General features: G+C 54.1%; 2 protein-coding genes across 8 annotated transcripts in view; both read left to right on the top strand.

The window, feature by feature from the left end:
* Positions 1–528: 528 nt before the first annotated feature.
* Positions 529–16362, top strand: AKAP8 (A-kinase anchoring protein 8). 5 transcript variants are annotated; one of them, XR_004550468.1, is made up of 14 exons: positions 529–606; positions 4848–4886; positions 5462–5494; positions 6449–6731; positions 7590–8184; positions 8573–8717; positions 8882–8929; positions 9624–9720; positions 10391–10532; positions 10919–11012; positions 11803–11933; positions 12662–12757; positions 14149–14336; positions 15585–15714. XR_004550468.1 is itself a non-coding variant. In XM_034071989.1 (13 exons), the coding sequence occupies exons 1-13, from the start codon at positions 588–590 to the stop codon at positions 16080–16082; spliced, it is 2217 nt and encodes a 738-aa protein (XP_033927880.1). In that variant the 5' UTR covers positions 529–587; the 3' UTR covers positions 16083–16362. The 5 variants fall into 5 exon arrangements, 4 of the variants coding, with proteins under 4 accessions (XP_033927880.1, XP_033927879.1, XP_033927882.1 ...); XM_034071989.1 differs by lacking the exon at positions 14149–14336 and having other exon boundaries at positions 8885–8929; positions 15585–16362; XM_034071988.1 differs by lacking the exon at positions 14149–14336 and having other exon boundaries at positions 15585–16362.
* An 818-nt stretch (positions 16363–17180) lies between these two features.
* The window catches only part of BRD4 (bromodomain containing 4), a 46400-nt gene continuing 37147 nt past the window's right edge, over positions 17181–26433 (top strand). For 2 of the 3 annotated variants that reach the window (XM_034071945.1, XM_034071946.1), the window contains exon 1: positions 18171–18248. The gene's annotated coding sequence lies outside the window, so the exon portion shown is untranslated. Of the gene's footprint in view, positions 17229–18170; positions 18249–26433 lie in introns of those variants that run through there. The other variant, XM_034071944.1, reaches the window with a different exon arrangement.

Here is a 26433-nt window from a genome sequence, read left to right as displayed (position 1 = left end):
GTTTCTATTAACGTTTTGGGGTCATTTATTAGTTAATTAGTTATTAATTAGCTATTAGTAGTTAATAATCATAAGCCCCATGTGCAGCACTGCCTCCTGCTGCTCTTCCAGAGCCAGCATCACCCATGGAGAAGGAAAACCCCGAAATAAAGCACAATTTGGGGTGGATCTGGGGTGAATTTGGGGTGAATTTGGGGTGGATTTGGGGTGGATTTGGGGTGAATTTGGGGGGTTTCGGACCTTTTTCCTGCCCCTATTCCCTATGGACATGCCTAAGGCAGAGCAACCGTGGTTACAGCTGCCCAATCAGGAGAGGGAACGGGTATGATTGACAGCCTCCGCCAATAGGAGCGGGGGAATGGGTGTTGACAGACGCTCTCGCTATCCAATGGGTGAGAGCGGGGGACGGGCTCCCGGCGACCTCAACCAATAGCACGCGAGGGGCGGGGTTTTGGATGAGCTAATGGCGCGCTTCGTGGGCGGGGCAGAGCGGCACAGAGGCCCAATGGGCGGCGGGCGCTGCGCGCCTGCGCAGTGGGACGCTCGGGCGGGCAGTGCGGCGCCGAGGCCCGGAGCGGAGGGCAGCGATGGAGCAGGGCTATGGCGGTAGGTACCGGAGGGTAACGGGGGTCGGTGCTTACCGGTACCCTCCGTACCCCCGGAGGTACCGGCGGCAGCAGCTCGGTCCTCCCGGTCCCTCAGCGCCGGCTCCCGGTACCACCGGAGGGGGGGGGGGGTAGTCAACCCCCTGAGGTACGCGTTGATCCCGCCTCCCGTGAGGGGGCTCCGCCGCTGATTGGCTGAGCTCCGTGCCTGTCAGCGCTAGGGCGCCGCTGATTGGTGGGTGGGTGTTGGTGGTGGGGGGGGTGAAGGCGATTGTTGGGGGGCGGAAATGGAGCCGGGCCCATTTCTAAAGACGACACAAAATGGCGGCCGCGGACACGCCCCCTCCCCCCCCGTCCGTCGGTCCCGTTCCTTGTGTCCGTGTGTCCCCCCATGGCCTCCGGTTGTGACCCCGGGGAGGCCCCGTTCCCTCCCGGTTCATGCCCCTTCCATCCTCCATTATCCCCCCCCCCTCCGTGAGGTGTTTTCCCCCTTTCCCGTTCTAACGGCGTTGGGATGGAAGGCGTTAATCCATGAGGAAGGAGGTGGGAATGAGCTGAGCTTTGTGTGGGGTCCGGGGGGGGGAACGGGGTTGGATGGCTCTAAAGCACTGAACGAGGGTCGGGAGTGAAAGGAAAGGACCCAAATGGAAGCTTAATGGAAGCGAATGGGTGGCACATGGGGATGGGGGCCAGAGCTGAGCCCTGCTGGACCCCTTCGGAGCCTCGTACCTTGGGGTACCCCCTTCCTTGGGGTACCCCCCATTCCTTGGGGTACCCCCTTCCTTGGGGTACCCCCCATTCCTTGGGGTACCCCCTTCCTTGGGGTACCCCCCATTCCTTGGGGTACCCCCTTCCTTGGGGTACCCCCTTCCTTGGGGTTTATAACACGATTCCAGCTGTAAAAGGATTGGATCCGCGGCACAAACGCCCTTTAGATGTGTGTTTGACCATGTTCCACCTGCCCCACGAGGGGCTTTGTCCATGGGGATGGTTCCTGCTCCTCTGGAGTTGGATGTCAGTGTGGAGCTGTTGATGGGATGGCTCCGTCGGTGCTTTCATCGCGCTTCCCAATGGGTTTGAAGGGAATAAAGAGCAGGTGGGAAGCTGCGGTAAGGATTAAAACCAGCTTCAATGAGCGCTGGGTGCCTCTACATTAACCCCAGTGCTTCCAGTGGAAACTAAGCTTGGATTAAATCCTTTGTTGGCATCAGCAGGAGAGCCTCTGCTGCAAGGAATTCCCTTCTGGATCCTGCCTTTTGCAGGTGTTAACCCAAGTAAATCATCATTGCTCTGCTTGCCTTTTCCCAGGCTTTACCCCAGCTCCGGGATCACTGGCTTGGGAATCAGCTGGGAATAGGACACATGGTCCCTTTGGAGTTGGGTTTTTTCCCCTTCTCTGCACTTTGGCATGTTTATTATCCCAGGGGAAGGTGATGGGGACTTATTGGCTTATCCCACTGGGGTTTTCCTCCTGGGAATGGATAGGGATATGCTGTGCTTAAGTCCTTAATACCCACGTGGCTCATGAGGCACTGAGCTTGTGGATTACTGTGTTCTCTAGGGGTACTGAAAGCTTGAGGTGTCTTTGCCTTGAGACCCTGAGGTCTTTGAGACCCTGAGGTCTTTGGGACCCTGAGGTCTTTGAGACCCTGAGGTCTTTGGGACCCTGAGGTCTTTGAGACCCTGAGGTCTTTGGGACCCTGAGGTCTTTGCCTTGAGACCCTGAGGTCTTTGCTTGAGACCCTGAGGTCTTTGCTTGAGACCCTGAGGTCTTTGCTTGAGACCCTGAGGTCTTTGCTTGAGACCCTGAGGTCTTTGCCTTGAGACCCTGAGGTCTTTGGGACCCTGAGGTCTTTGGGATCCTGAGGTCTTTGGGACCCTGATGTCTTTGGGATCCTGAGGTCTTTGGGACCCTGAGGTCTTTGCCTTGAGATCCTGAGGTCTTTGCTTGAGACCCTGAGGTCTTTGGGACCCTGAGGTCTTTGCTTGAGACCTTGAGGTCTTTGAGACCTTGAGGTCTTTGGGATCCTGAGGTCTTTGGGACCCTGATGTCTTTGGGATCCTGAGGTCTTTGCTTGAGACCCTGAGGTCTTTGCTTGAGACCCTGAGGTCTTTGGGACCCTGAGGTCTTTGCTTGAGACCTTGAGGTCTTTGAGACCTTGAGGTCTTTGGGACCCTGAGGTCTTTGAGACCCTGAGGTCTTTGCCTTGGGACCCTGAGGTCTTTGGGACCCTGAGGTCTTTGTTTGAGACCCTGAGGTCTTTGAGACCCTGAGGTCTTTGAGACCCTGAGGTCTTTGCCTTGGGACCCTGAGGTCTTTGGGACCCTGAGGTCTTTGTTTGAGACCCTGAGGTCTTTGAGACCCTGAGGTCTTTGAGACCCTGAGGTCTTTGCCTTGGGACCCTGAGGTCTTTGCTTTGAGAACCCTGCATTTTGGGCTGAGCAGCCTCTGTCTTCCTGAGGTTTTGAGTAGGTCCAAGCTCTTTTTGCCTCCTGGATTGACATCACCAAGGTTTTATCCAAGACAGCTTCAAACTGGAAGGAGAGGATCTCGCTTTAACCCCATGGCTGCTGCTGTTCTGGGTTTGAAACGGAGCAATGTGCCCTGAGCAAAGCTTACCTGGGCTGGGTTTGCTTCCTCTTCCTGCTGTTCTGCAGCTGGGAACGTGCCTGGAGGCTGGAATCAAGCTGGGATCGAGCCTGGCACATCCAGGGGCTCAATGGTGTCCCTCAGAGCTGGAGGGAAGAAGTGAGACCATTGAGCTGTGGAGTTAAGTCAGGCTTTGGGGTGGCTGCAGTTGATGGATTGGGGGTTTGGCCTTGATTTCCATGTCTCACCTCCAGCCTCCCCCCACCAGCAGCTGGAAAACCCCATCCCGGCCTCATCCCATGGGAAGTGAAGCTGGAAACAGGGACACACCAATGGCTCTGATGTAAGAGGTGGTGACGTGTCCAGTTCCTGTGTGCTGGGGAGCTCAGAATTCCAGTGGGAAGCGTTCTGGGAGCTTCACCCCCCCAGACCCAGGCTCATGGAGAGGGTGAGGTGTCCTCTGCAGCCGCAGATGGGAAGAGCTTGGTGACATCCAGAGAACTGTGCTTCAAAACTGGATTTTCACCCAAAAAAGGGAGATTTTGGGAAAACTGGAGGTGGCCTCCAAGAAATGAAGCTTTGTAAGATCAGGAGACACATCCCAAGAGGTGCAGATGTTCTTTGTAGTGGTAGGACGAGGGCTGATGGGTTTAATCTGGAACAGGGAAGTTCAGCTTGGAGATAGGGAAGTTCTTCCCCATGAGGGTGCTGGGACACTGGGATGGGTTGAATGGAGAAGGTTTGGATGCCCCATCCCTGGCAGTGTCCAAGGCCAGGCTGGATGGGGCTTGGATCAACCTGCTCCAGTGGAAGGTGTCCCTGCAACTGCAGGAGCTTTAAGGTCCCTTCAACCCATTCCATGATCTTTAAGTTGTGGATGGGTTTGTGGGCAATAAGAGTAACAAATCCAGATTAAAGCCCCATTTACCTGCAGGGAAGTGGCAGCCAAGCTCCTGGGAAGTGGTTTAGCACATCCCAGCACATTGGGTTTGATCCCAAGGATTGGTTTCATTGCAGCACAGAGTTCCTCTGATGCCCTCGGGTGTTGCTGAGCTCATGGAGAGTCCTTCATCCCTGAGGATGCAGATTCCACCCTGGGAATGGTTTAAAGTGGAGAAATGAGTTATTTTGGTGAGGAAAACCAAATCTCTGCTGGGAAATAAGAGCTGGTGAACACTGTGGTGCTTCCCTCACCTGGGCCAGTGCTTCACCCACTGCTGATGTGCAGGAGACCAGAATGAAGCCACTTCATTAGTGCAATGCTTGCAGTTAGTGCTGGGAAGTGGAAGAGCTCCATGTGTTTTGCTGGCTCCTGGAGTGGCATTCCTCACCTTGGCTCATGTATGAGGATATCCAGTGTTCCCTATGGAAAAGGATGCTTCTGGTGGCACAACACAACTGGAAGTCCCTTCTCAGTGTTGGCTCTGTTCTTTGGATGACTTATCCCTCATGGAATCATGGAATGGTTTGGGTTGGAAAGGACCTTGAAGCTCATCCAGTCCCAACAGAGCAGCAGCAGCCCCAAGCCATGAAAAGCAGGAGCAAGGCTGTAACTAAAGACTTGGATGGGTTGAGGGTCATGTAGGGGCAGAACCAAGGCCTGGACCAGCAGCAGAGGTGATGCTTTAACAGTTCCCTTCTTGTCCTTGCAGGTTATGGCACTTGGAATACTGGAGCCACCAACACTCAAGGTGAGGTTTGTGTCTCTGGGTGAGAGTAGAGCTGACTTTGGATTCTGAGCCAGAATAATGGGATGCAGAAACACTTCTTTCCACCTTTTTCCTCTTCTACCTATTTTAAGTCATTTGAAGTGATTTTAACTCATTTCTACTTCCTCTGGCTCCATGAAACACAGTTTTGGGGGTGATGAACATGCTGGGGGTGGGTTTAGTGCTGCAAAAAAAGCCTGTCCAAGGCTATTTGGGACTCTGGGCTCCCTCCTTTGCAGCCTAAACAGCAGCAGCACCACCAGAATACCCCCAAAAGTGATGATTGGAACAAACATCTGCAGTTTTACTGCTTCTTGAGGGGGTTTATGGAATCTTTGAGCTCTTTTCAAGTGTCAAATGCTCAAAAGTGCTTCAAGAAACATGTAAAATCTATTAATTATTCATTACATTTCCATAATCAGCTCTTGGAAGTCCCAGTTTCCTCCTTCCCATCCTTTATACCAGTGCTTAAACTTGAATTAGATCCATTTCACCTCTCAGCTTTTGACTTTGTTGCTCTGGGAGCTGAACCACTCTCTTCTTTCTGTCCCCTTCAGGTACCTATGGGACGAATGCGACGAGCTGGCAAGGTATGTGCTGACTACAACTGTTACCTCTGGCTTTGGGATGCTCTGCAGCTCTCTGCCACCTCCTGCACTGTCTCTGCTCCACACTGGAGTGCAGAACTCTCCTCCTCACTGGTTCAGGTCTTCCCTTTGCCTTGCTTCATGGTTGTAGCTCTTTCTTAGGCCCATGGAGCATCACAAAGCTCTGTCCCTGGTGGCTGTGCCTTAGAGCAGGGAAATTACCTTGTGGATGAGAGAAGTGCTGTTTCTTTCCCATCTCCATTCCTCCCTTGGTCTTGGATGGGCAGATGGGTGCAGTAATGAACTGATTTATTGAGTAATAAAATGGTTAATAGCAATTTCCCCTCCAAACCCAAGGTTTGCCCTTGGAATCTGTCCGTACATAACCCATTGCTATGGGCAGGGACACCTTCCACTAGAGCAGGATGCTCCAAGCCCTGTCCTGCCTGGCCTTGACCAGGGATGGAGCATCCAAACCTTCTCCATCCAACCCATCCCAGTGTCCCAGCAGCCTCACAGGGAAGAGCTTCTTCCTTATTTCCAGCCATATCTTTCCTGTTCAGTTTGAACCCATCAGCCCTTGTCCTATCCCTGATGAAATTCCCTTTCCCCATCCTTGGAGTCCCCTTCATCACTGGAAGCTGCTCTGAGGTCTCCACGCAGCTTCTCTCCTCCAGCTCCACTGTTCTCAGCCTGGCTCCATGTGGGAGCTGCTGCATCCCCTGCTCATCCTCGTGCCTTCCTCTGCCCTTGCTCCAGCAGCTCCATGTCCTTATGGTGAGGACCCATAGGGGGCAGAGGAATCTTGGCTTTTCCCCTGCTTTAGAGCCCACCTTTCATTCCAAGGAGGTCAGATCCAGTTGCAGCTGTGCCTGGTGGGATCTGTTCACATCCAAACTCTTCCTCCTGTGTCTATCCCATGGAATTAACATCCATGTCCTTTCCCTTTCCTGCCAGGCTATGAGGGCTACGACTACTACAACACCCAAACCACAGCCGCCAACACCGCAGCCTCATACAACTATGCTCCTGCCAGCTCCAGCAGCTGGGAAACCCACAAGGCTTCGGATCTGAGCCTCAATGCTGATGTGGGCTCCTCCATGCACATCAGCTCCTATGGCACCGAGCACTCCACCAACGAGAACTCGGATTCCATCATCGCCAAGATCAACCAGCGCCTGGATATGCTGTCGAAGGAGGGCAGTGGTGGCACAGGGGATGGGTTGGAAGACCAGGAGAGGTGATTCTGCACCTTCTGCTTTATAGTGCAAGTAATGGGTTTTAGTGGAACTGCAGGTGAAGCTGGTCTGGAGTTCAGCAGGGCAAAGAACCAGGTTCTGTCCTTGGGCCACAACAGCCCCGTGCAGTGCTTCAGGCTTGGGGAAGAGTAGCTTGAAAGCTGCTCATGGAGAAAGAGCTGAGGATGGATGAGGATGGAGCTGGACTTGAGCTTGTGCTCGTCAGCACCAGTGTGGCAGCAGGGCCAGGGCAGGGATTGTCCCTTCACTGGGCACTGGTGAGGCCACTCCTTGAATCCTGTGTCCAGTTCTGGGCCCCTTGCTCCAAGAGAGGCACTGAGGGGCTGGAGCAGGGCCTGGAGCACAAGGGTGATGGGGAAGGGCTGAGGGACCCGGAGGGTCCAGTCTGGAGAACAGAAGGCTTAGGGGGGACCTGATGGCTCCCTACAACTGCCTGAGAGGATGGAGCCAGGAGGGGCTGGGCTCTGCTCCCAAGGGATGGGACAAGAGGAAACGGCCTCAAGCTGCTCCAGGGCAGGTTTAGATGGAGCTGAGGACCAGTTCCTTCCCCAAAGGGTGCTCAAGCATTGGAACAGCCTGGAGGTGTTCCCAACCCCTGTAGACAAGTCCCTTATGAGACGGGATAGGGGTGGCCTTGGCAGTGCTTGGAACAGTTGGGCTGCATGAGAATTCCACCAAGAATAAGGAAAAGATGACACAGGATACAAAAAGTGAAGGATTTGAGGGATTATTGTGGTTTTCTGCCCAAAACCACGCGGATTGGGATGAACCCAGATGCAAACCCCTGTGTGAGGTGTGGGAATGTCACCCCATGTGCTGACCATCATCTCCTCCCACAGCTCCTTCAGATACGAGTCCTTCGACTCCTACGACTCCAGGTCCTCCATGAACGACCGGGACATGTACCGGCCTGGCTACGACTACGGCGACGTCGGCACCGACCGCGGCGATTCCTTCGGGAGCCAGTTTGAGCGCAGGGATCAGTCCCGCAACAGAGGGAACAACTATGGGCTGATGAGGGGCCGGGCTCAGAACCGCGTCCAGAACCGCGGCCGCCTCAACGCCTTCAACCGCAGCGACCACTTCATGCCCTCGTCCAGCTCCGAGCGCCTCTCGGCCCGGTGGAATGAGCTGAACTACATGGGAGGGCGTGGGATGGGGGGGGCCGGATCCAACAGGCTCCCTTCCCTCTTCTCCCAAGCCCTGGTTCCCGAGTATGGTGACTATGGAGATTATGGTGACTATGGAGATTACGGCGACTACGGCGACTATGGAGATTATGGTGACTATGGTGACTACGGAGACTATGACTATGGCATGATGGGGATGTCAGGCATGGGAATGGGACGGTATGGGAATATGCCGTATGGAATGGGGAGGCAACGGAACAGAGACAGGATGGGGTCGGTGCCCTGGCACATGAACACGCTCATGGTAAGTCGTCACCGTCGGGTTTGGTTTCTTGTCAGGGTGGGTGTTGCTTCCCTCTGTGGGTTGGCTGGGAAGGGGAGTCCTATGGGAAGCATGAGCTTCATTCCTGGTGCTTCCATCAGTTATTCCCCTCTGGAATAATTCACATTTTCCTGACTAGAGATGGGTACCACTGAGCTTGTATAGACCCGTTTGCAATCAGAATAGAGCCTCTGAATGCTTCCCCCATCCCAGATCCGCTCACAAGGGGCACTGACCCAGCTATAAAATCCCTTTATAACCAGAACCACAGCTGCAGGGTCACAGGAACTGAGATGCAGTGGACGGGTGGGATGCTTTGAGTTTGAAGCTTCTCAAGTGGATTGATCCCAGTGATTCCTTTCCCCTTCAGCCCAAGAGAAGAGGCTTCCGGAACCGTTCTGGAGGGCGGTCGGATGGAGAGGGGGGAGGCCGCAAGAGGAAACAGTCACAGAGCGGGGACGAGCCCGAGAGCAAACAGGCAAAGACTGACAGTGAAGGAGATGACACCGACAATGGTACGAGCCCATTTGGGGCCTTTTTCCTCTGGTTTTTAGTGTTTTCTCTTGCATCTGACAGAATCATTCCATTTCAATGCTGGGGGGGGGGGGATTGCTTAGGGAAGTGTTAAGTGGGAGAAAACCCCCCCAGCACCAGCTTAAACAATCCTCTGTTTGCACAGCAGATGAGGGAGAAGGAGAGGAAAAGTCGGGAGATGAAGCAGACAAAGGTGTAAGTATCCTTGTTTTCTATGCTTTGTACAGCATTCCCTGGAGCAGCCATAGCTGTAAAGCTTGGTAGTAGGAAGCAATACTTAGTGGTGACATAGAGGAAGTAACACCTTGTGTTTCTCTTTTCCAGGAGAGCAGGAATCGGGGTGATTTCATGCAGGAAGGTAGGGATTTACCCCCTCACACAGCCCCCCTGGCCTAAGCCCATCACTTCAGCTGCTTTGGGATTGTCATCTCCTGTCAGGACACACTGCACCCTTCTGCCTTGGGGAAAACACATGTGGGACTTGAGTTGCTGCTTTTAGGGTGTTGTCAGGATGGGATCCGAGCTGTAGTTGGATGCTAAGTGTCCCTGAAGGCTCGTTCCGATGCCCAGGGGCTGCTTTACCTGACAACACATCAGGTGAATTGTTCCCTGAGCCCTTTGAGGCTGATGGGCATTGGACTTGGTGCTTTCTACCCCAAAACCCTGCAGAGATGAGGTCTGCTGGATCTGCAGATCCCAGTAATGGCAATAGGTGCCAGAGAGCTCAGGAAGAGGCTGCTGCTTCCCTGTGCTTGGAAGCTGGTTTGGGAGAGGGAGGGCTTCCCGAGCCTGAAAGCTGGTTGTGAGGGAACAGGGATTGAGCCCCAGGGTTCCTCAAGCAGCCAAGTGGGTGCTGGGGAGCAGAGTGACTCTGATTTATCCCTCAGCATCAGGAGATGGCTGCGAGGATGATGATGAGGAGATGAAGAAGAAGAGGGAGAAGCAGAGGAGAAGAGACCGGATGCGTGATCGTGCTATGGACAGGTAGGAGCAGTGATAAATGGGTCCCTACCCAGTGTTATCCCATGTGAACAGGGAAATCTCCTGGGGAATCCTATTGTGGGGCTCTGCACTCTGATTTCAGCAGGTTTTACCCATTTTTGTGTGGTTTATGATTGTTTTAAGATGAGGAGGATACCGTGGGGTTAATACAGGGATCAGCATAGGGTAGGAAGTCCAGAAGGGTATTTAAGAGACTATGGATGCACTTATACACTCTGCACTTACATATCTATCTTTAGCTCCTTCATTGCTTTATTTTATAGCATTATAAAGGCTGTATGTAGCAAAACACAAGGCTGTATATGCAGCTTTGCTATAAAACAATACAATGAATGAGCTAAAGACAAGATGAAGCAGCCAGGGTGGCACCAGTGTTTGTCTATCTCACATCCAAGAGTGCCCATGAATTTGGCCCATTGCTTTTAAACTCACCCAGGGTTTCAGCATCCACTCCCATGACATAAAGCTTAAAGGAGAAGGAGCTGCTGTGCAATCTGTGCAGGTTCTACCATGATTACAATGGTCCAAAATGGAGTAAAACTGGGGGGGTGACACTTGGAACAACAATGAGGTATAAAAGTGCATCGAGGGTGGTGGTCCTGATCTTAATGTGAGCTCATTCCTCATCCATGCTTGTGACTTCTCTGCTTAGGATCCAGTTTGCCTGTTCTGTCTGCAAGTTCCGCAGCTTTGAGGAAGAGGAGATCCAGAAGCATCTCCAGAGCAAGTTCCACAAGGAGACCTTGAGGTTCATTGGTACCAAGCTCCCGGATAAAACAGTCGAGTTCCTGCAGGTAGGTGGGATGCTGGTGTAGCTCAGCCCTTCCCTGCAGCCATACTGGGATATCAGGGCTTCCTGTAGGGTCCCTGGGCTTCATTTGGTCCACCCAGAGCTGAGGAAGATGATAAAGAGCAGGGAGTGGTTGCGTTTTGGGGGCATTGATCAAGGATATGGGGTCTCCCACAGGGAACCCGATGGTGACACAGGAGCAGGCTTCTGTGTGGCTCCAGTTTGATCTGTCCATCTCTTGTTAGAACATGATGGGGAGGGGAGAACCGTGGCCTCATCTCGTTCATTCCCCAACCACAGGCTTCCCTGTGGGTATTCCATAGGGAGCCCATGTCCCTTTGGGGCTCCTTGGTTGTCAGTGGAGGACAGGGGATGTTCTCTTCCTTCCAGGAATACATCATCAACAGGAACAAGAAGATCGAGAAGAGGCGTCAGGAGCTGACTGAGAAGGAGGGCACAAAGCAGAAGCCAGATCCTTTTAAGGGTAAATCTGTGTCCTGTGTCCAGAAACAGGCAGTGTGCAAGGGAGAAAAGAAATGGGTGCTCGTGTAGTCCTTTGGGAGCAAACCACAGTGGATCTGAGCCATCCAGCTGCAGGTTCTGGGTGGGTTTTGCCAGCTTTGAGAAACAAAGGGACCTGATGAAGTGCCCAGCACCAATGGGAGTTCTCAAGCAGCAGATTCCTGAGCCTTGTGCAATGTCAGGGGTTAAAATGAAGCTTAAAAGGGGAAAATACCCCAAAAGTGTTGATCTTTGAGGCTGCTTGGTTAACACAGCTGGATCCTGTGGTCGTTCTTCACGTGCTCAGGTTGATCTGTTGGGGCTGTGAGGGTGATGGGGAGAGATCACTTGGCTCTGTCCTTGTGCCATTGGGAGTGATGAATGGAGTTGAGCTAAACTCCAGGGAGAAAAGCTGAGCCTAAGAAGAGAGGAGGAATGAACCCAGCCCTGGGGGAAGCCTGATTTGTCCCTTCCAGCCTTAAATACATGGGTCTGGGAGAGAAAACCAGGCTCGGGTGAGTCCATCACTTTGTACCCCAGGCTGTTATCCCCATGTGTTCTCCTCCTACACTTGGGTACTGTATTGGGGTGATGTGGTTTAGAGCAGAGGAACTATCCTGCCCATCTTAGAGCAGCGTATGGGATGCTTTTTGTCTTGGAAAGGGGACACTGGAAGGAATAGGGATGCTGGATTAGTGTGTTAGTAGTACCTGAGGTATCCACCAGCTGAACGTGCCCCTTGGCTTCTGCCTGATGCCTTCTTGTCCCTGCAGGCATTGGCCAGGAGCACTTCTTCAAGAAGATCGAGGCCGCTCACTGCATGGCCTGTGACATGTTAATTCCTGCCCAGAACCACCTCCTGCAGAGGCACCTGAGATCTGCTGATCACAACAGGAACCGCAGGGTAAGCGATGCCTTCACCTCCATTGGTCCCAGCACTCCAGGCTGGTTTGTGGCTTCTCAAAGCCCTTCTCACACAGTCTCTGAGCACACCACAATGTGAAGCTGCTGCCCAGGGGCTTGTGGGGTGCTTGCAGATGGGCTGAGCAGGGTTTGTCACAACACAAGTGGAGGAGAAATGGGGAAATGAGCACAGAAAGGGATGTTGAAAGGGGAATGTGGTTCTTGTGCGTGGGGGGTTGGCAGCTTGGCCAGTGCAGGCTGACTCATAGAATGGTTTGGGATGGAAAAGACCTTAAGATCATCCAGTTCCAACCCCCTGCCATGGGCAGGGACACCTCACACTAAACCATGGCACCCAAGGCTCCATCCAACCTGGCCTTGAGCACTGCCAGGGATGGAGCATTCACAGCTTCCTCAGGCAACCCATTCCAGTGCCTCAGCACCCTCACAGGGAAGAACTTCCTTATCTCCAACCTGAACTTCCCTGTTTCAGTCTGAACCCATCCCCCCTTATCCTATCGCTCCAGTCCCTGATGGGTCCCTCTCCAGCATCCCTGTACCCTCCTTTAAACCCTGGAAGCTGCTCTGAGGTCTCCATGCAGCTTCCCTTGAGGCTGACCAGCCCCAGTGTGTGCAGGACCTCACTCTTGTCTTGGCTGAGCCTCATGAGCGTGTCCGGATCCCCATGGATCCCTTCCCCTTCCCAACGGAGCTCTGTTCCCTTCCCAGATGGCTGCAGAGCAGTTCAAGAAAACCAGTTTACACGTGGCCAAGAGTGTCCTGAATAACAAACACATCGTCAAGATGCTGGAGAAATACCTCAAGGTGAGTGGGTCAGGAAGCTGGCAAGTGGTGCCGAGCTCCTGGAGCAGCGCGGAGCTGACGGGACGTCTGCCTGCATCCGATGGGGATGACCGTAGGTTCCTCTCTGCTGCCTTTTGCTCTCTCCATCCTGGCTCTGGTTTCTTCTCTTCCCTAGGTGCTTTTGACACTTCTTGTGCTTGTTTGGTTTGCTTTGTGTTCATGTATTGAGCCCGCAGATGTGCCAAGCAGCATCCCCAGCCTCAGTCCTGAATCCATCCAAACCGAAACCGTAATTAAAGAGACCAAAGTAGCCAAAGGAATTCCACTTCCCCCCAAGCCACCCCTCGAGCTGGGGCCTTTGAAAGGGGGGGGACACACACCAGGCTCCCCCCCCCCCCCCCCAGTGAGCGTGCGGGTCGGGAAGCCACCCCTTGACTCCCGCTGGGATTGAATCCAACACGGATGGCGCCTGCTCCATCCACTGCACTGGGAGAGGGGGAGTTTGTACCCTGTGTAAGAGCCGGGCTTGGCGGCGCTCCCAGCAGCTCCAAGGGACAGAGCACCCCGAGGTGTGTGCACCCCATTCCCGTGCGTTGGAACACCCTCCTTAGCACCCCCCTTTATATTCCCCCTCCTTCCTCTTCCCTTGGGAAGTGGCAGAGGACACCCAGCTGACCTTCAGAGCCGAGACCGGAGCCCGAGGAGAGGGCAGGGGAGGGTTTGCTTAAGCCCAAGCCAGCGTTCGGAATCCCAGAAGGAAGCCTGGAAGGCAAACGCAGTCTTCAGAGCATGGGGGTTTAACCCTGCTCCATGTGGGAATGCCGGGTGCTTAATCCCGGCCTAAAGTGCGGGTTGAACGGGCTGAGCCCTGCATCCAAGAGAGAGGAATGGTCGCAACCTCCTCCGCTGGGCGAAGAGGAAACGAAGCACTTGTGGCTACTTGCTGGTTCCCTGGGAATCCGGGACCAGCCCCGGATCCGACGGGACACCCCCTCGGTTGCAGCCTGGCACACGAGGGCCCACGGAGCTGCCATGGGGCAGCAGATGCTTCCCCTTGCCCCCCACCCCCCGGTGCTGGGGGCAGGGCTGGGGGGGGCCCAAAATCCAGCCCCAAAGCAGTAGAATTCCCATTAAAACCCATTCAAAACTGCGACTCCAACCCCAGTGGGTCCAGTGCAAAGAGACTGGGAGCTGGGAGCTCCGGCTCGGCCCTACCGCGGCCTCATCCCCGTTGACCAGGAGGGTGAGGTAAACCCCCTGCGGTGCCCTCAGGAGGTGCAAACCTCCCGGATTTGCCTCCACGACGGGTTAAAAACCACCAAAAAAAGGCAAAGAAATTAAAGTTAAATTAACCCCTTCTCCCCCCAAACTCACTGGAACCACTCAAGTGCAACTCCATCTACCCCTGCCAGGGTCTGCAGGCACGGCCACATCTCCCCATGGGCAACGGCATCAAAGGCTGCCGGCAGATCTAAATGACTCCCGGGCTCCTGGCCAGCGGCAGGAGGAGATCTTCGGAGCCATCCCAGCACGGTCTCCGTGTCATTCCCAGGTGCAAAACCAGGCTGAAAAGGGGTGGAGGAAAATCTGAGGATTGCAGGTAATGCCAAGAGCCGCCTTCGCCATAAAACCAACCCCATGCTCTCGGCACAAGCTCCTGCCCAGGGGGCCAGACTTAAACTCAAGACTTGGGGCCGCATCAAGAGATGAGTTCTTGACCATCGGCCTAAAGATTCCTCCTCCGGGATGGCGGGACATCCTCGCCTTCCCCATGGGGAGGCCGGGAGAGCCTCCACCACGAGTGGACTTCACACAGCCCCTGTCCCGGTAGGGCTGAGCGGCGATAACGGACGTTGGGGTCCAGATCGCGAGGTTGAGGGTTGCTTTTCCTCCCCTTCCGTAGCTCCATAGGGCTCCGCACCACATTCCTCAGCCAGGGAAGAGGAACGGTGAGGTTGCTCCTCCATCTGCATGGATCTTCTCGCGTGGAGGCTCAATGTGATCCAAGGGGATCTTAACCCCAGGGTGGGGTTGTGGGAGGGGGAAAGGAGGAAGGATCCAGAGAGGTTTTTCCTCCTATCCGGAAAACGAAGCCCTCTCCCTGCCCCAGGGCAGTGGATCCGGTCACTGTGAGGTTTGTGTTTTCCCTGAGCCACACAAAAATAGGGAATTTCAGGGATTTGCCCTCGGATTTGCAGCCTGGGGCAGCTCCTCTCTGGCAAGGTCATGCTTATAGAGCAACAGCATCCCTCCTTCGAGCTGCACCTCTGGGAATGTGAGCAGAGCCCCCGATGTCCGGGCTGGGATCCGCTGTCGGCTTCCATAAAGGTAACGAGGTGACAATTCCAACCTAAAATCCAACCAAAAACGCCCCCGAATCCCCAAATCTGGAGGGTTTTGGGGTCCCCGCGAGGTCGCATCTGGATCCCTCATCTCTCCCGACGCACTAAAAGGGGCTGGAAACCTGGAGGCGCCGCCGCAATTCCCACCGCCCGGCAGCAGCTCTGAGCCGGGGCCAGGGGGTTGAGGAATTCCCTTTGGATTTGATCCGTCTTCGCTTCCATCCCAGATTCCTCCTGGGTGAGGAGCTGTAGCGCAGGGTCCGTCCCCGGTGCCCACGGTGCCCTGTGGCCCTATCATGTTTCACTGGCTCTTTTCCACTCCTTCCAGGTGTGGGATCATTTGTTTTCCCTGCAAATCCTTTGGGATTTTCCATGATGGAGATCTTTAATTACCGTTTCCACCATGCCGCCGCCGATTGCCACTCGCTATAAACTCCTGTCCCGTGTGTTCCCAATGGAGATTCCCATTGCTCCCTGACTCCTTGTGTCTCTCCCTTTTCCCATAGGGAGAAGATCCCTTTACAGATGAAATCACGGATCAAGACGTGGATGAAGCTATGGAAGGAGGAGATGGCACCGGGGAAGGAGCGACCGAAGCCACCGCGGGTACCACAACCACCACCACTGAGGTATCCCAGGAAGGGGAAGGAGGAAACGTGGAAGCACCGGAAGCAGCTGAACCTTCCCAAGAGTTTTCCAAAGCTGAGGAATTCCTTAAGAAGCTTGGGGAGCAGGATCAGCCTCCCAAACCGCTCCTGATGCCTCCATTCCTGCAAGACGATGAGCTGGAAGGGGAGGAGATGACAGCAGAGGTGACATCGGAAGCAGCAGCAGCACCTTCGGAAGCGCAGGAAGAGCCCCAAAAATCGGTGGTTTCTCCCCAAAATGAAACTGAGGAGTGGGCAGGAAAAGAGGAGGAGGAAGAGGAGGAAGCAGCCCCTGGGAGTGAGGGGGAGGAAGAGGAGGAGGCTCCAGCGGCAGCCACGGAGCCACAACCGGAATAACTGTGAATGGGTGTGAAGGTGACGGTAGAGGTTGTGATTCTGGGTTGATGATGAGGGTGATTAATTAGTTTGATTAATTAGGGGGGGGGTAATTAAAGGGGAAGGGCCTGACCGTGGCCTCGAGGAGCTTCCTTCATCCCGGTAGCAATTCCTTCCGCTTCCTTCCCTCAAATCCCTCGTGTGTGGTGGTGTTTTAGGATGGAAACTGCAGGATCCAGCCCCAAAAAACCTGGGAATTGGGGGGGGAGTTTAGAGCTAATGAATAAAAGCATCGATTGGATCCCGGCGGCTCCTTGGCTCTGGAATGCCGGCGCCTTAACCCCCTTAACTCTGCTGTTTGGGGGGGGTTGAGTTGGTTTATTCCCAGAAAAGGGAGATTTTCCCCTTGGAATTGGTGTGAATTCCGGTTCTGCCCTCACCAGTTGGGGCTGGCACTTGTTTGTTGGGATTCCCGTTGGGAATGGGGCCGGGATTCATTCCGGGTGCAGGAAATGGTTTGGTTTGGCCCCAAAAATCGCTTTTTGCTCCACACCCGTTTCCCAAAGGATTCACCCCAAAAACCACGGCTGTGATTTGGGGACTTATCAGCCGGACATGGAGTAAATCCTTTGGTTTTTTCCCAAAATCCCCCTTTTTCGCCCCAAAATGGCAATAAATGTTAACGAGCTTCTTGCCCCCCCCAAAAAATGCTTTTTCCAGAATAATTTGCTCCACACCCATTTCCCGAAGGATTCACCCCAAAAACCATGGCTGTGATCAGCCGGACACGGAGTAAATCCTTTGGCTTTTAACCAAAATCCCCCTTTTTCGCCCCAAAACGGCACTAAATGCTATGAACTCGCCGTGCCCCATGAGACGGGACGGAGTGACGTCACCCCCGCGCACTCCACGTCACCGCCGGCACCGCCCCCCCATCGTGACGTCACGCGGCGGGGCGCGCCGGCCGGGTGGGCGTGGCGCGGTGCGCCGTGACGTCAGGCGCAGCGCGGTGAGGTCAGTGCGGCGCCGCTGCCGGACCCGCTGCCCCTCGGTGCCCGGTTCCCCCCCTCCCCCTCCCTCCTCTTCCTCCTCCTCCTCCTCCCCCTCCCCCCCCCGGTACCGGATCCGGTCCCAGCGCAGCCCCTCCCCCCCCGGCCGCCGCCTGAGGTAAGAACGGGGCCCGGGGGGGGGGGGGGGGGGCGGCGGTGATGGCGGACGGAGGGGAACGGGAGGGGGGGTTACCGGTGAGGGGGGGAGAACGGGACACGGGAGGGGGGGGTTTGGGATTCACCAACGCCTCGTACGTCGCCCCGCCGGCGTAACCCGCATTGCGTAATGCGGCCGCTGCGTCAGGGAGGCCTACGTAAAGTGCGTGCGCGGAGCCCGCCCGCAGGGTTGAGGCCTAGCTTACGGCAACGGCGTAAGGCGTGAGGGGGGGGCGGACGCAGTTGGCGTAGCGGCGGTCACGCGCCGGCTGCGTAGGTCGCTGCGCAAAGCGGGCAGGGAGGGGGGCGGAATCTCCGAGCGCTACGCACTTTGCGTAACCCCTGAAGGCGGTGGGACCCACGGGCTGAGGGGGGACTGCGCTCTCTGGGTTACGCCACTTGCGTAAAGTGTACCCTAACCCTACCTAGTTAGGGTTACTGTTTACCTAGGGTTAGGGTTAGACTGAGGGGGACTGCGCTCTCTGGGTTACGCCACTTGCGTAAAGTGTACCCTAACCCTATCTAGTTAGTGTTACTGTTACCTAGGGTTAGGCTGACTGGGTTACGCCACTTGCGTAAAGTGTACCCTAACCCTACCTAGTTAGTGTTACTGTTACCTAGGGTTAGGTTGACTGGGTTACGCCACTTGCGTAAAGTGTACCCTATCCCTACGTAGTTAGTGTTACTATTACGTATGGTTAGGCTGAGGGGGGACTGCGCTCTCTGGCTTACGCCACTTGCGTAAACCCCGTCGCGCAGCCCCGTCGTTTCCGCCGGTGTGAAGCCGTCCTCTACGCCGTTAGCGTATCAGCCGCATCCCCGTTAAGCCGTTGTCGTGCCGGTACGCAGAGTGCGTGCGGTGGGGCGGGGCGGGGCGGGCGGCGCGGGGGCACTTCCTGCCGCCGCCATTTTGTCGGCGGACGGGAGGAGGAAGCGGCGGCTCCTGCGCGGAGGCAGCGGCCGGGCCGGGCCCCGGTGTCCGGTGAGTGACACCTCCGGCCTCCGGTACCGGTACCGGGGGGGGTTCGGCTGCGGCCGGACCGGCCCATAGCGATGGGATCGGGGGGGGTGCGATGGAGGCCTCCGGCCGCGCCGTTAGGCCTCAGGCCGCCCAGGGCCTGAGGGCCGGAGCTGAGGGGGACACCGGACAACGGGAGCCGGGGAACGGGACCGGGATGTGATGGGCACCGGGACGGTGTCCTTGGGGGGGGGGGGGGTCCCGAAGCAGCAGCACCGGCTCCGGGTGGGGACGGGCCCTGTGTGAGCGTCGTTGGGCCCGTTTGCCTGCGGTTGTTTATGGGTTTACGTCGGTTTTCCCGTTGTTTTCCTGCTCCGGGATGGGTTTGGGAAGGGGACACTCGGTTCCTGCCGCAGGGATCGGCCTCAGGCGGCTCCGGTTCCCTTCCCGTCCCTGTTGGATGGGGCAGACACGGCCGGTATCAATACGGACCCAAAACCAGTTCCCGTCTCCGTTAACCGCATCCCCCCCACTGCTTCCCGGTGCTTCCCAATGGGAAGCGTCACAAATCCTCCTCATTCCCGTTAAACTGAGGATTTCCGCAGCGGTATTCCCAAAGAAACCCCTCCGATCCCTGTTATCCTGCAGACAAACAGCTCCCGGCCCCGTTGCTCAGCGTGTTATCGTGTCAGGCGTTCGGCTCATTCAAACCGTGTTCAATGTGTGGGACACACACTTGGAGCTTGAGTTTCTGCTTCCTGACACCGTTTTGGGGCCGTTTATGGGATTTTAATCACTTGTTGGCGTTTGAGACGTTTCTTCCACCCGTTTGTGCTTGGGGTTAAGTTTGTCGCAGCCAAATTGAGCCTAAAAAGGCAGGGAAAGGACCCAAAGTGCTTTGGGTGACTGGAACAAGGAGGGTTTAAGCCCTCAAACCCATTGAGGCCGCTGTGATTCATCCCTGGTGGGCTCGTTGCTAATGGCAGTGGCTGCAGAGCCCAATGTGGATGCAAGGCACTGGGTGTTCTCTGCAGGGCCTTGTTGTGCTTCCAGGCATGGAATTCCTGCCTGCAGGAACCACAATGGGGGGTCCCTCACATCCCAATGCAATTCCATGGATTGGTTCATCCTGCTCCATGGATTACTCAAAGCTGGGGAACTGTTGCTGTGTTATCTGATGCATGCAGTGGAGGTGATGGGCAAAGCATCCCGAGTGTGAATCCCATTCACGCTTGCAGAGGGATCAGGATTGAGTTCGGTTGGAATTGGGATCCAGCCGGACATGTGGGAACAACCGGGAATGCTGCTGTTTGCTGTTCAATGTGGTAATGGGGAAGCCTTGGTGTTAAACTGGGAGCTGGGCTCAGGTGCATGGAGTTAACCTGCCCTTTCGTTAACCATTCCTGGATGTTCTGGCATCATCTCCAAAGTAAACTGCAGCTGGTTTGGGATGTGCTGGCTCCGGTTCAGGAATGTGAAGCTCATTCACCTTAACCCCAGTGCAATGAAACCAGGGGTCAGAGCTGGTGATGATGGTGATGTCGGAATTCCCTGGATTCGGTGGTGAAGGGGATGGATAAAGGCACATCCCAGTCGTGTTCCTTTGCTGTCTGTAGGGATGGGACCTCATTGGAGCAAATGGTCCTTCCTAAATATAGAAGGGGCACAGGAACAGGATGGATCCTGGGATGGGACATGGCTGGAACCCAACCACAGCAGCTTGGGGCAGCTCTTCCCAGCCCAGATCCCTATGGGAATGCCGGGTGAGGGACACAGGGAAGGGGAAACAAGCTCTGGGAAGGGGATAGTGTCACCACACATTGAATCTGAGCCTGAATCGTGTCTCTGCTTCAGCCCAAGGGATGGGATGGGATGGATGGGGAAGGAATTGCCTCTATCCAGGTTTGAATCCCGGTTTTCCTCTGGTTTTGGAGCCTGTTTGCTGTGGGAAGGAGGAAAGTGGAGTCTCTGGAAGCTTACAAGGGAATTGCAGAGGGTTTGGGGGATGTCATTGAATAATGGGTGTTTTCCAGCTCTCTGCCACCTAAATCCAAGAGCTTTGGGAGCACCAATGGCTGTGCTGCCGGCTTGGAATGGGTGAGGATTAGTGGGATTCAGAGAGCAGCTCTGCAGAGCGGATGTGAAAGGGGAAGCTGCCAGGGCATCCCAGCACAGGGAGCTCACGTGGATCCCCCTTCCTGTCTGGGATGAGCTGCTTCAGATCCAAGTGGAACAGCACAAGAACTTCCTTTAGTCGGGAATAAGACAACACAAGCCATGGAGGAATCATCATCTTGCTCTAAAACATCCGGAAGCAAGTGATGGATAAATGGGAAAAGGGACCAGGATCCTGCCAGCTCCACATCCCAATGGATTTATCCCTATGGGAGCAGTGGTGTGAGGGTTTGTTGAGCAAGGAGGGCTGAAAACACCCTCTTGTTTTGGTGAAAAAGTCAATATTTGGTTCAATATTCCCTAATATTGGTTCAATATTTGGTTCAATATTCCCTAAATCTCCACTGGGAGCAAGTATCCAAAGGTTGGTTTAGGTCAAGAGGGAAGTGAAATTCCAGCCTAGGGAATTCTGTTCCAATCAGCATCTTTGGGAGCTCCAGACTGGGGAGTGTGGATAAACTGGTATCCTTAACATGCTCCAGGCTTGTGGTGGCTTAATCCATGTATCCTGCCTTACAGCAGACATCTCCACTGTTGGGATAACGGGTTTTCCATAGGGATCTTGGAGCATCAAGGGAAAGGTGTTGCTAGGGGGAAGGATGTGGAATACCTTGAAGTGAGGCTGAAATTGGGAACAGGGAGACCCCAAACTCCTTTTAGGTGCATTTCACCCCTGTCCTGTGATATCTTCCAGCTTCTCCTTAAGGAATGTCGTGCTGAGTGTTGCTTCCATGGGAAAACAGGGAGGCCTTATCCCAAATCACTGACACCGAAGCCTTTGGGAAGTGTTTAAGGAGCAAACCTTGCCTCGTGGTTTTCCCAATCCCTGTTTTAAGGGGAGGGAGCAGCTCTGTTGCCATTCCTGGTGTCTTCAGCAGGAATTCTGTCCCGTTGTTCCCGAGTGGGAGGAGAGGAACTGATTATTCCTGTTCCAAAGGCTGGGATAGCCCAGCCCTGCCTCTTGCTCTGGAGGAGGGAGATGGCACCAATCCAGGGCCACATCCAGCAACCTTAAAGCAGCAGCATCCAACCAAGGCAGAGCAGGAACTTCCTGAAAGCAGGAATTCCGTCAGCCTCCAAACGTGGGGGGTTGAATGTTGGCTTCCTGGTATTCCTGACCTAGGGAAGGAGGGAGCTGATAAGCAAGGCTAAGCCTAAAGCCTGGGTTTAGGTTAACTACGTTGTTATTAGGGCAGATTTGAAGCCTGATGGAGCTTCTGTATAGCAACAACAGCAAACCTATAGGTGGGTTTAAGGCAAAACACCCCAAAACCTGGTGCCACATCTAAATGTGGCAGGATGAGTGGTTATCCCAGCGGAATATGTTGGATTTAAACGAGATGGGAGTGGTTTGAACCCATCAAGTGGCTTCTGGGGCAGTTGTTGGAGCAAAAGCAACCTAAAACTGACTTTATTTGCCTTAAAAGCAGTTTATTTCCCTTAAAAAGCCTAAAGTTAATAGAGGTGTAATGAAGCAGTTGTGTTTAAAGGGGCTCTTACGGTATGGGCTTCATTCCATGTTGGCTTTCCCAAGTGAGATCTGGGATTAAACCAAGCCTGGAAACTGGAATTCTGTCCCACTTCCTCATTCCAACAACATTTAAACCCATTTGAGCCCTTTACCTGAGATCCCCCAACAGGAATGATCCTTAGATTCCTAATAAATGGGATATGGGAAAGGGGCTGCAATAAGTGACCTGTTTAAGGAGCACTGTGCAATTTGCTGTTGGTTTTATCCCCCCTCCATCAGTAGGAGCCACTGGGAAGAGGTGAATCCTTAAGGAAAAGCAGGAAGAAGGTGGGATATTGGGAGAAATGAGATGGGTTAGTAGCTGGTTGTCTACACTGTGAGCTGAAAGAGCCAACGTTTGGCTCAGGTTTAATGCAACCTGGGTTTAATTAAACCTGGTGTTTGGGTCTGTTCCCATTCCATGGCTGGCTCCATAGGGAAGGAGGCTCCAGGTAGCAGGAGCTGATCCATGCTCTCTTGGGGCAGTTTTGGGTTGAAAAGCAGCAGAAATGGCACAGAGCAAGTGATGCTTTTCGCCCTTTCCCATTCCGTGGAGTCGCCAATGGGACTGGGTTCAGCTTTGGGTCAATCCCAGCTTTAGGCAAGATCACTTGAACCCTAAAACTTGGGATGTGGAGGTGATCCCACTGGGAATTCCCATGGATTTGTGCCCAGAGATGCTGTGGTCGCCCCATCCCTAGCAGTGTTCAAGGCCAGGCTGGAGCATCCTGCTCTAATGGAAGGTATTCCAGAGGGCTGGAACTGGATGGTGATCCCCAAAGACCTTTGTGCTGGGACCTTTATCCTTCACTGAGGGTTATTATGGGCTGGAGGAGGAGCTGGGGCAGCTGGTGGCACCACAGGCCACTGTTCCATAGGGAATAGCTCCTCTTCCATGCTTTCCCGGTGGGTGGAAGGGATGGGATGCTGCTGCCTCGCTCTATGCTTGGCTCAGGTGGAGGTTTTGGGCTTAACCTTTGTGGCTGCTTGTCCTGAGCATGGACACATCTTCCCTGGGACTGTCCTCAGCAAAATCCCTCTTTTGGGAATCTTTCTATCCCTTGGGCTGTGCTTGGAAGTGGCAGAACCAGAGGGGTCAGTTTAAGGTTCCTATTGTTTGAACCCAACCCAAGGACACTGCTTAAACCTTTTCCAGGTCAGCTTCCCTCTTCCTCATGTTTTGGCTTGCAGAATTCCTCTTTTCCTCCCTTTTTCCCAGAGAACACAGTTAAAACCTGAAGCAGGCCTAACAAAGCCCCATTCCTGTCGCACATTCCATCTTGGAATCCCTTTCTATGCTCATTTGAGGAGCTGAAGAGGTATTAAAGTGCTGAATGAGCCTTGGAAAGGAATAATATCCTTGGGGCAGGAAGTTTTGGGAATGGAGGGCTGGATCTGCTGCTCAGGTTGTCTCTTTGCACTTAAAGCCTGGTTTAAAGTCCCTTTTAGCCCTCACCTATAGCCCTTACATGCATAAGAGCAATGGGACCCATGGGGTATCCCTTATGAGTGGGGATTCAATGGAGATAACAGAAAGGATGGTGTTGGGAGACAGCTGCAGCATTCCCCAGCTCGGGAATCATGGAATCATAGGATAGGGTTGGAAAGGCCCTTAAGGTCATCTGATTCCAACCACTTGCCATGGACACCTCTTTGTTATTCCCAAATACCTGAAACCCGGTTGTAGTTGGTCTTGTTTGGGAAAGGGATGATGGGAAAGGAGCGGAATTCATGGAATCATGGAATGAGAAGGGACCTTAAAGCTCATCCATGGCCACGGGCAGGGATAACTTACACTAGAGCAGGATGCTCCAAGCCCCATCCAGCCTGGCCTTGAGCACTGCCAGGGATGGAGCATCCAAACCTTCTCCCTTGACCCCATCCCAGTGTCCCATTTACGGTCTTTCCTGACAGCTTTTCCTACCAAAACCCCCATAAACAGCTAAATTCCTTGTCCTGGTTCCTTCCCTAAGGATCCGGATGCAGCTCAGCCACGGGAATCTCTTTGCCAACACATCCCAGGTTGGGAACCCTTTGGTGAGCTGGTTTAGCCGGTTTGCCTGGCATCCTCCTGCATGTTGGGTTCTGATGGGAGCTTCGGATTTGGGATGTTCTGATGGGAGCATTGGATTTGGGATGTGAAGCCTGAATTTGGGGAAAAATCAATGGTTTTAGGGCTAATTTCCATGTTCCTCTTACGGAGCTGCTGCTGAGGGTTGGAACCAGGTGGGGGGTGTAAAACCAGCTTTGCTTCCATCAGCAACCATAACTCCTCATCCAGCACTGGAACAGGGATCTGTATCCAGGATCCCAAGGCTTCTCCAACCCAATTCCAGCCTCCAGAGTGGGAATTTGTTCTGCTCCTGATGGCTCCCTGTTCATTCCATGTGTGTGCATGGGCTGCGGTGTGGTTGGGATCAAGATGAGGGCTCAGAGCAGCTTGGTTTGCAAGGTGGGACTGTGTTAAACCCACCCCATGGAGCTGGGTGTCTCAGGAAGGTTTTCCCCCCTACACACCTCTCCTGGATGAGATGGATGGGAATGACGTTGGGAATGACTTTCCCTGCTGTGGAGTAGGTGCTGAATTCCCACTTCAAGGAAGCAAATGGGAAGGAACTGGTTTAAATCCCTTTCAGTCCCTTCATCCTGATGCTCCTCAATAATCCGGAGTGAGAATTCCCTTAAACTTGGCCCAAGGAATATTCATTGGTCCAGAGGTTTCCTGGGATCATTGTGCTTGGCTGGGGTTGGGATTAGGTCCATTTCCAGCCTGTCATTCCTGCAGGAGCTCCATGCTCAGTGCTTTAGGGAGAAGGGATAAGCTCAGCTTTGAGCTTAGCTGCTCGCTCAGAGCTCAACATCACCTCTATTCCTGCTGTTTCAGGCCATGATTCCCAACTTTGTGCTGCTCCCAAACCCCCGGCAGGATCCTTTGGGAATGACTTGGGGTGTCATTAAGAGTTAATTTGGGCACAATCCGGTTCCCCCTGGGGGAAGAGTGAAGGGGAAGGTGTGGTGCTGGGCAGGACACGCTTTGATCTCTGTGTTTGCCACTTGTGCTTTCCCCTCTGCCTGTGGCATCACTGGAATGGGGTGGGGAAAAGGAGGAGGAAGAGGGAAAAGGGGGAAAATAGCGTTTATCCCACTGTTCCTGATGGGATTGAGCATTGGAAGTGGGGAATCGGACACAGGGACCACAGAGCTGGCTCTGGCTATAGAATGAAGGGAGCAAAGCACCTTTTCCTGCTGGTCTCCTCTTGTTTAGGGCTGTGGGAAGGGTAGGGAACGGTGGGAATGGGGCTTTGCTTAAGAGATCCTGCTCTTAACAGGACCTGGAATGACTCTGGAGCCTTGGATATCACCTGTCTGGAACCTGGTGCTTTGCTTTTGGCCCCTTGAAGCTCCCAAGTGTTTGCTCTTGACCTTGGCTTGTCCTGTCTTAGCTCAGCTTCCAGCTGGGATCTGCTGGGAAAGGCCCTTTGGGAGCCCTGTGTTCTCCCAGGCTATTGATAGCACTGGAAAGATGTGATGCTGGATGGTTGTGGGCTCAGGAATCTGGTTTGGAACCTAAACTGGGCTTCTAAGGAAGCCTGGTCTGGATCTGGGATCATGATCCCTCTGTATCCCAGCTATCTTAGCAGGAAATTGCCTCCTGCATGTTCAGCTTAAGGCTGGTGTTTGATCCTGCAGCCTTCAGGAGCTCAGAGTTAACCCTTAGGTCTGGTTTGCTCCTTGATCCGAGCTCAAGGAGCTCACCGTCAGTTATTCCAGGCTGAGGATTAACAGGAACATCCCAGTGCATCCCATGCGGATGTGTCCTCCCCATTCCCCTGATTCACAGTGAGTTGGGTTCCTCATGATCCCAATGATTCCTCAAATCCCTGTTTAATGAGGAGCTTGGAGCCAGCGCCTGGACTCATTCCTGCTCCAGGGCACGCTGACCCTGATGTGGATCCCAGCTTTTCCTTCTCCATTCCCATTTGGATTGAAGTGGGAATGGAAACCCTGTGTCCATGTTGCATCACCTGGTTTGTTACTCACTAGATGCCTTCCTTCCTGGAGAACGGTTGAGGTTGGTGTCCATTGCTCCGGTTAGAAGCATTCCCATTGCTCTTCCCATGGTTAACACAATGTGGTGGCTCCTTGTGTTCCACTCCTAGGAATTAATGGGATAAAAGCTGCCTTATCCTGCTGCAGCCTCAAGCTTAGGAAGCCTCTGGCCAGGAGTGAGCCCCACAGAGAAGGGAAGGAGGAACCATTCCAGCTTGTCCCAGTCACATCCCAGCTGCTCCCACTTGGCATTTCCAGGTCTTTCCAAGCTGTCTCTGCAATGAAGAGAAGGAAAACTCCTCATTCCCACAAGCAGATAGGTTGGGAATCTCTTGACCAGGCACCAATGGGAATATGAAGCCAGCTCCCTGCTTTTTGGGCCATTCCCATCTGGTTTTCCTTCCACACCTTTGCCTTTAAAGGGTTCATGGTGCAGACCCTGAGCCTGTGGGTCCAGACAGTGTCTCTGAGCTG

Source organism: Melopsittacus undulatus, chromosome 23, assembly GCF_012275295.1.
Source record: "Melopsittacus undulatus isolate bMelUnd1 chromosome 23, bMelUnd1.mat.Z, whole genome shotgun sequence".
NCBI lineage: Eukaryota > Metazoa > Chordata > Aves > Psittaciformes > Psittaculidae > Melopsittacus > Melopsittacus undulatus.
This window is presented reverse-complemented; position numbering and strand designations above follow the sequence as displayed.

What these genes read in the sequence shown, in the direction of transcription:
- AKAP8 (XM_034071988.1), top strand. An exon ending in GGGAGATGAAGCAGACAAAG is followed by an intron (nt 8,930 to 9,623) that starts GTGTAAGTATCC and finishes TTTATCCCTCAG; the next exon opens with CATCAGGAGATGGCTGCGAG. An exon ending in CGTGATCGTGCTATGGACAG is followed by an intron (nt 9,721 to 10,390) that starts GTAGGAGCAGTG and finishes TTCTCTGCTTAG; the next exon opens with GATCCAGTTTGCCTGTTCTG.